Below are 8631 nucleotides of genomic sequence, written 5' to 3'. Positions count from 1 at the left end.
TTTATGCACGAGCCAAACAGCTTAATGATGGGCTGAATTACTTTTAAATACTGGCATTGACCCAGAATTGTATAAGTGGTGCGTCCCTACAAATGTATAAAACCAGTCTGAGGAGATTTAATTAAAGAAAATTAAAAGGTTATTATTAAGCCCTAAATAGCAGCACAGAGACGAGACGTTTCCTGATCTGAAAAAGTTGATGATAAAAATGTTTTTTACTCCCTTTTAATCCTAAAAGTTGGATAAAAAAAACACGTCACTTTGATAATTTGACAAAAAAAAAAAAAAAAAAAAAACGCTCCAGAATCTGATTTTTCCCGCAGGAAGTGAACGCAGCATCGTTACAACCACTCACATGACAGAAAATAATTTACAAAAGTAAAAACCCGTCTGCTCGGTCTCTGTCCGTCCTATCAGAGTCCTCTCGGATCAATCAGTGCCATTATCAATGCTAGCTGTTGCCATGGTTACTTTATTATCTCTGCCGCTCGGAGCGAGGGTGCGGAGGTCTGCGGTTGCGTCCAGTGGGGCGACCTAGCTGAGGATCTTGTGGTAGGGGTGCAGGGGCAGGGAGGAGGTGAAGGCGCGGATGTCAGTGATGAGCGCCGCGTCCCGCAGCGACGGAGCCGAAGCCGACAGGAAGCTGAGCTCGCTCACCTCGCCGTACGCCGAGGAGGGGGGGGGGTTGTCCGCGGTGTCCGTGGTGCAGCAGGCGCTCTGCTCTGATTGGTCGTTCTCCTCCACGCCGAAACCCACAACCTGACGGACAGGAAACAGGAAACAGGAAGAGTTCATGGGGGTTTAAGTCAGAACTGAATGATGTAATTGTTCAGGTCAGTTTTTAAACAAACATTTGAGGCTTTTTGCTTCTTAAACGAGAGAATTTGCATCTTTTCTTTGTCTTTTCTTGTCAAACTGAATATTTTTTGGGTTTTAAACTATTTGTCAGACAAAGAAAGACATTTAATATCATGTTGAGCTGCAGGTTTTATAGACTAAATGATTCATTGTTTAATTAAAGGCAGAAGCTTTCAGTTAAAGGCTGAATGATCCTGAATATAATGAATCTTTTATTCACTGAGAAATTCATGTTTAATTATAAACTAAATCACACCTTCACTTTTTAAACTGATTTATTTCTTCTGGTTTCACGTTTGCAGAGAACGAAGTGAACAAACTGATCAAAGAAAACTAAATGAAGTGTTTAACTCACATGAACGCTGAGCTTCCTGCTGCTGCTGTTTCTGTGCTCCAAGAACCAGGAGACCAGTTCCTCCTGAGAGAACCGCTTCAGAGCCTCGATCTGCAGAACACAGCACGTTAGAACCACGTTAGAACCACGTTAGAACCACATTAGATCCATAGACAAGGTTAGAACCACGTTAGAACCACAGAACACATTAGAACAATGATAGAACTAACTTTATTATAATTCTGGTTAAACTGTATAATCATAAATATTCAGACTAAAAACTGAGATTTATTTTATGTGAGACAGTTTGTGTGTGTCTGTGTGTGTGTGTGTGTGTGTGTGTGTATATGTGTGTCTGTGTGTGTGAGTGAGTGTGTGTGTCTGTCTGTGTGTGTCTGTGTGAGTGTGTGAGTGTGTGTGTCTGTTTGTGTGTGTCTGTCTGTGTGTGTCCGTCACCTCCTTGTTGAGCCGGTCGAAGACGTACTGCTGCGTGACGACCTCGAACCAGTTGCGGTCCACTTCCTCTCCCAGGTGAGCGTCTTCACACTCCTTCAGCTTGATGAGCGCCGTCACCTGAGTCCTGAACGCCTCCGAGCTCAGAGCCGCCAGACGCTCGCCGAAGCTCAGCAGGAACTCCTCGATCTTCTCATCTACGAACTCAGTGCTGCAGAGACAGAGGAGACGATTTATATATACACACATACAGACAGACACACACACATACACACATACACACTCACACAGACACACACACAGACACACACACAGACACACACACACACAGACACTCACATACACACAGACACTCACATACACACACACACTCACAGACGCACACTCACACACAGACACACACTCACACACTCAGACACACAGACACACACACACACTCTCTCACACACTCACACAGACACACTCTCACACACACTCAGACACACACTCACAGGCACACACACACACACACACACACACACACACACAGGAGAAGTCAAACTCACCTGAACTTAGTGGCCTGCGTTTCCACGGTGACGGAGAATCCCAGCACACCTGAAGTGTTCCTGCAGGTCGGGTACACCTGGTACCTGGAGGTCAAAGGTCAGAGAAGAGGAAAACTAAAACTGAGCTCAGGAAGAGTCGACATTTTGGAAATCTGTTTTTTTTCTCGGTGATGTGAATCAAACACATAAATTATTTATTCATCTTTTATTTCTTATATTATTTACACTTTGAGGAAAGGAAAAGAAGGGGAGGAAGGGAATAAGGATGGAAGGAAGGAAAGAAGGAGGGAGGAAGGAAGGAAGAAAGGAACAGTCAAAACAGACGGGGTCAATTTGACCCGGGAGGACGACACAAAGGTTAAAATAAAGTTTATTTTATTTTAGGTCTCTATATATTTACATGAATCAGTTTAATGAACTAATGATTATTGGTCATTATTGATTAACCTGTTGATTATTGTTAGTTTTATACTTTAAATTTAAGACTTTTTAAAACCTTCAGACTCATATGAAGGTTCTTAGATTATCCATATTAATAATTATGTAACTTAAATGTTTAAACATGTATTTATTTATCATTATTGATTTATATTAATATCAGATTTTATTTCCATTCTCATTTCACACACAGCTGTCCTCACGTTGGTCATCAAGAAATCCTTCAAAATCTGAATCTTAAAAAAAGAAACTAACTTTTGTACTGAATAAAAATCTTTTATCTTCTATCAAAGACGCTGCTCCACCTAATAAACCTGCTGCTGTTAGTTTTCATGTGAAATTAAAAAATGGCTCCAACATGTCAAAGAATGAAGATGATCTATAAATGATAATATTTGATGTGTAAAACTGAACTGACCCGAGTGTCTCCTTCGTCCTGAGGAAGTCGAAGCACGGCTCCTCCATGTGCATCTGACCAGGAATAAAACACTTTAGTTACTTTCTGTTCAGACAGTTTTTTATTTTATTTTATTTTATTTTATTTTATTTGAGTTTAGAGTTGATCAGATGTTAAACTCACCACCATCAGCTCCATCAGCGCGTGCTCTCTGAGGTTCTTCAGACCCGACTGTAACACACACATCAAAACTCAAACAGTTACAACGCTGCGACCAGAGGAGGAAGATTTAAAAAAAAGCATCAAAGCAGAAATAAAGAGTCTGAACCAGCATCATGTGACAGGAGTCAGCTGATCTGTGCTGATCAGCTGATCCGTGTCGCTCACCTGGAAGTAGACGGTGACCTCAGAGTTGGCGTCTCCCTTGTTGAGAGACTTCACTTTACACAGATGATGTTTCTGAGGCATCTCCACCACCCGGAACAACACGGGGACCTCTGCTGGCAGCGGCTGGTACTGCAGCTTACTACACACACACACACACACACACACACACACACACACACACACACACACACACACACACACACACACACACACACACACACACACACACACACACACACACACACACACACACACACACACAGGAAGGAATGGAAAGAAGGAGGGAAGGGAAGAAGGACAGAAGGAAGGAAGGGAGGAAGGAAGGAAGGAAGGAATGGAAAGAAGGACAGAAGGAAGGAAGGGAGGAAGGAAGGAATGGAAAGAAGGAGGGAAGGGAAGAAGGACAGAAGGAAGGAAGGGAGGAAGGAATGAAGGAAGGAACGAAGGATCAGTATCAGTATAAGTCCACTTAAATACACTGTAGGTGATACAATATTTAGTAATTATCATTCTACTGTGGTTACACCATTTGACGCCTCTCAGTCAGCTAAATGAAGCAGGATACTCACTCTATGAAGTACTGCAGGAACTCTTTGGACTCCTGGAGAAAGAAACAAAGATGAGATTAAAATCTGTCTTCATGAAACATTTAGAAACTTTTTTACCCGGGATGCTCCGATATATCAGCTGATATACGTTGACTTGTTCACTAACATCTGCTTATCAGAACTAGGTGATAGATTCACGATTCAAACAAAGATCAAAACTCTGAAGAGTAAAACACGACTTTGAGAAATTAGATCAGCTGATTACGAACAAAACTAGGGCTGTCAGCGATAATGCGTTAATTGCGATTAGATTAATGCGATCAATAACGCGTTTTTTTTAAATCTCATTTTAATGTTGCAAGCCTTTTTGTCCCTTCTACTCCCCCGTAGACGGCTCCTCTAGCTGTAGCGCTATGCTTTGAAGTGGCCTCCTGCAGTAAACCTACCGCGCTGATGGAAAGTAAGAGAGCTACTGGACTTTTGAACGGCTTGTTTAACTTTAAAACACTTCCAGACGCTTCAGTTGACAAGTCAAAAGTAAAATGCAACCTGTGTCAAACGGAGTTTAACTACCACCGGAGTACGTGGAGTTTGAGTTAGCACCTCCACGCTAAACACCCAGGTGCAGCCAAGCCAGCCTCAGCTCCACCAAAGGACCATTTTGGAGTGTGGGAGTCGCAGCAGAGCCGTGATTGATTCCCAGTTAAGACACTCTGGTAAGAAATGCTTTACATTATGGGCTTAAAACTGCCTTCAAATGGAAAATAACAGGATTTTAAACATGACATTCAAAACGCCATTAATCGCGATTAACTATGGAAATTATGCGATTAATCTCGATTTTAAAAATTAATCGTTTGACAGCCCTACTAATTTTAAAAATGAGTATTGGCTCAGAATTTCACAATCGATGTCTCCCTATTTTAAACATGTTGAATGTGTGAAGTTAATAAAGAGATGTGAGTAAAACACAGTGAGTCAGTCTGAATGATCCACAGACCTAAAGTCCTATTTATCATATATTTAAAGCTTCTTTGGCCTCCTGCTGAGTGTGTGTGTCTCACCGTGCTGGTGAAGTTGCCCTGCACCAGCCCCTCGGTGTACAGCTCTGCCTTCAGCCCGCTGACGAAGGTCATGAGGTCATCGACGGTCAGACCCTTCATGACGGCCTGATACTTCTGGATCACCGACCAGCGGCAGTGCTCCAGGATCAGCAGGCGGACGTCCCTGAAGACAAGACACAGCTGGAACCTCTGTGTGTGTGTGTGTGTGTGTGTGTGTGTGTCTGTGTGTGTGTGTGTGTGTCTTTCTCTGTGTGTGTCTTTCTCTGTGTGTGTGTGTGTGTGTCTGTGTCTTTCTCTGTGTGTGTGTGTGTCTGTGTCTTTCTGTGTGTGTGTGTGTGTATGTGTGTGTCTTTCTGTGTGTGTGTGTGTGTGTGTGTGTGTGTGTCTTTCTCTGTGTGTGTGTGTGTATGTGTGTCTTTCTGTGTGTGTGTGTGTGTGTGTGTGTCTGTATGTGTCTTTCTCTGTGTCTGTGTGTGTCTGTATGTGTCTGTATGTGTGTGTGTGTGTGTGTCTTTCTGTGTGTAGGTGTGTGTGTGTGTGTGTGTGTGTGTGTGTAACGTACTTGCCCAGCCTCTCTGGCTTGATGAGGATGTTGAAGTATGTTTTCTTCAGCTGCTCTGAGAACATGGAGAAGACTCCCGGCTCGGCGGTGAAGTCGGCCAGATGATCGACGATGAGCCTCAACAGCAGCTGGAAGGAAAGAGACGAGTCAGCGTGTTTAAAACATCATCATCATCATCATTACCATCATCACCATCACCATCACCATCATCTTCATCACCACCATCATCATCATCATCATCACCGTCATCACCATCATCACTCCCTTCCTTCTTTACTCTGTCCTTCTTTCCTTCCTTCCTCCTTTCCTTCCTCCCTCCCTTACTCTTTTCCTTTCTCCCTCCCTTCCTTCCCTTTCCTTCCTCCTCCTACCTTCCTTCTCTCTTTCTTCCTTCCTTTCCTTCCTCCCTTCCTTCCTTACTGTCCTTCTTTCCTTCCTTCCTCTTTTCCTTTCTCCCTCCCTCCCTCCCTACATCCTTCCCTCCCTTCTTTCCTTTCCTTTCCTCCTTCCTTCCTTCCTTCCTCCCTCCCTCCCTCCTTCCTTCCCTCCTTTCCTTCCTCCCTCCCTTCTTTCCTTTCCTCCCTTTCTTCCTTCCCTCCCTTCTTTCCTTTCCTCCTTCCTCCTTTCCTTCCTTGACTCGAGGACAACAGGAGGGTTAAAGATATGCAACTGTTGCTGTCATGGCAACGGTGAACACCACCATTAATTGACATGAGCAAGATTAAGTCCATTAGAGTTTCTAAATGTTGGTTTACATTATTTTTAGATTAATTGCCCAGCCCTGTGTGTGTGTGTGTGTGTGTGTGTGTGTGTGTGTGTGTGTGTGTGTGTGTGTGTGTGTGTGTGTGTGTGTGTGAATGTGTGTGTGTGTGTGTGTTCTTACAGGCAGTTTGTGGTTGAACCCCTTCAGCCGGATCACCAGTCCGTGCTCTCCGGCTACCAGCTTGTACTCCAGCTGAGCCACGTCGGCCTCGTACGCCGGCTCCGCCAGATTATGAGCCAAGATGTTCACGAAGATGTCGAACAGCACCAGACTGAAGGAGAGGCACAGTTAAACGTGTTATAAGACTTCAGTCATTCATCATGGATGTTCACAGGAGAGAGCTGAGTGTAAATACAGTCTCAGTGTTTGTTGTATTTTAAACTGAAGTTGGTGTTCGTCTTACTTCTCTGGACTTTTCTGGATCATCGGAGAAATCAGGTTGAACCGAATATAAGCTGAGAGACAGAAAAAGATTGAATGTTGGATTTAGTTCATTTATTTGTACAAATGACAAAAGAAACTTATAAAGTATTAAATGAGTAAAAATGATTGTGAGCTGAGATCTGAAAAAAACTCAAAAAGACTGAAATGATTATAACTGATATAAACATTAACACATACTTTTATCAACTATTATTTTATTTGTTTTTCTAAATTGTTCTTAAATGGTTTTATTAAACTGTAATTATGACCACACAGTGATCTTTGATGACTGTAACTACTCAACAACACTGTAAATTAATTGAACTGCTCTCCAGTTTAAATAAAGCTATGAATGAATGAATTAATGAATAAAATTTAAACTGGTAGAAAATATATACAGAAAAAAATGAAAGTCCCCAACATAAAGGATTAAGGTAATTTCAACAAATAAGCTTTAATGAGCCTCGTTTATATTTACTAAATGAATCATTTATTATTTTATTTTATTCATAACCTGAACTACAAACCAGGAGTCTCTTTATTAATATCTTTAAATCAACAACTTTTGCTTTCAGATAAAAACTACAAACTACAATCTGTCAGCTTCGGTTCTTTAGGCATTAATAAAAGCCATTAACCCTTTATAGGACACTCATTGGAAGGAAGGAAGGAAGGAAAGGAAGGACGGAAGGAGGGGAAGGAAGGGAAGGATGGAAGGAAGGAAGGAAGGGAAGGAAGGAGGGAGGAAGGAAAGGAAGGAAGGACGGAGGAAAGAAGGAAGGAAGGAAGGTAGGGGGGAGGAAAGAAAGAGAAGGAGGGAGGGAAGAAAGAAGGAAGGAAGGAAGAAGAAAGGGGGATGGAGGAAGGAAAGAAGGAAGGGAAGAGAGAAGGAGGGAGGGAGGAAGAACAGATGGAAGGAAGGAAAGGAAGGAAGGAAGGAAGGAAGGATGGAAGGAAGGAAGGGAAGGAAGGAAAGGAAGGAAGGACGGAGGAAAGAAGGAAGGAAGGAAGGTAGGGGGGAGGAAAGAAAGAGAGAAGGAGGGAGGGAGGAAGGGAAGAAAGAAGGAAGGAAGGAAGAAGAAAGGGGGATGGAGGAAGGAAAGAAGGAAGGGAAGAGAGAAGGAGGGAGGGAGGAAGAACAGATGGAAGGAAGGAAAGGAAGGAAGGAAGGACGGATGGAAGGAAGGAAGGAAGGAAGGAGGGAGGAATTAAAGGAAGGAAGGACGGAGGAAAGAAGGAAGGAAGGATGGTAGGGGGGAGGAAAGAAAGAGAGAAGGAGGGAGGGAGGAAGGGAAGAAAGAAGGAAGGAAGGAAGAAGAAAGGGGGATGGAGGAAGGAAAGAAGGAAGGGAAGAGACAAGGAGGGAGGGAGGAAGGACAGATGGAAGGAAGGAAAGTAAGGAAGGACGGAGGAAATAAGGAACAAGGGAGGGAGGAGAGAAGGAGGGAGGGAGGAAGAACAGATGGAAGGAAGGAAAGGAAGGAAGGAAGGAAGGACGGAGGAAGGAAAGAAGGAAGGGAGGAGAGAAGGAGGGAGGGAGGAAGGACAGAAGGGAGGAGAGAAGGAGGGAGGGAGGAAGGGAAGAAAGAAGGAAGGAAGGAAGGAAGGAAGGACGGAGGAAGGAAAGAAGGAAGGGAGGAGAGAAGGAGGGAGGGAGGAAGGACAGATGGAAGGAAGGAAAGGAAGGAAGGACGGAGGAAATAAGGAACGAGGGAGGGAGAAAGGAAAAGAGGAAGGGAAGAAAGAAGGCAGGGAGGAAGGAAAGGAAGGAAGGAAGGAAGGAAAGAAGGAAGGATATTTTGGGATATTTACAGAAGTTACCAAATATAATTATTTGCCCATTAAAAGGGTTAATAGAG

At 43.4% G+C, this 8631-nt stretch overlaps 1 protein-coding gene across 1 annotated transcript in view; it reads right to left on the bottom strand.

The window, feature by feature from the left end:
* Window positions 1–218: 218 nt before the first annotated feature.
* The window catches only part of nrd1b (nardilysin b (N-arginine dibasic convertase)), a 53849-nt gene continuing 45436 nt past the window's right edge, over window positions 219–8631 (bottom strand). The window contains exons 20-31 of the mRNA XM_053322687.1: window positions 6753–6804; window positions 6470–6620; window positions 5587–5714; window positions 5025–5187; window positions 3982–4013; window positions 3413–3551; window positions 3209–3256; window positions 3047–3099; window positions 2191–2274; window positions 1649–1856; window positions 1214–1303; window positions 219–759 (exon numbers count right to left, since the gene is read on the bottom strand). Of these exons, the coding sequence (XP_053178662.1) occupies window positions 535–759; window positions 1214–1303; window positions 1649–1856; window positions 2191–2274; window positions 3047–3099; window positions 3209–3256; window positions 3413–3551; window positions 3982–4013; window positions 5025–5187; window positions 5587–5714; window positions 6470–6620; window positions 6753–6804 (1373 nt within the window). The 3' untranslated portion in view covers window positions 219–534. The remainder of the gene's footprint in view (window positions 760–1213; window positions 1304–1648; window positions 1857–2190; window positions 2275–3046; window positions 3100–3208; window positions 3257–3412; window positions 3552–3981; window positions 4014–5024; window positions 5188–5586; window positions 5715–6469; window positions 6621–6752; window positions 6805–8631) is intronic.

Source organism: Scomber japonicus, chromosome 7 (genome assembly GCF_027409825.1).
Source record: "Scomber japonicus isolate fScoJap1 chromosome 7, fScoJap1.pri, whole genome shotgun sequence".
In the NCBI taxonomy this organism is placed as follows: Eukaryota; Metazoa; Chordata; class Actinopteri; order Scombriformes; family Scombridae; genus Scomber; species Scomber japonicus.
Note: the sequence above shows the minus strand (reverse complement) of the source record. Positions and strands in the feature narration are given on the sequence as shown.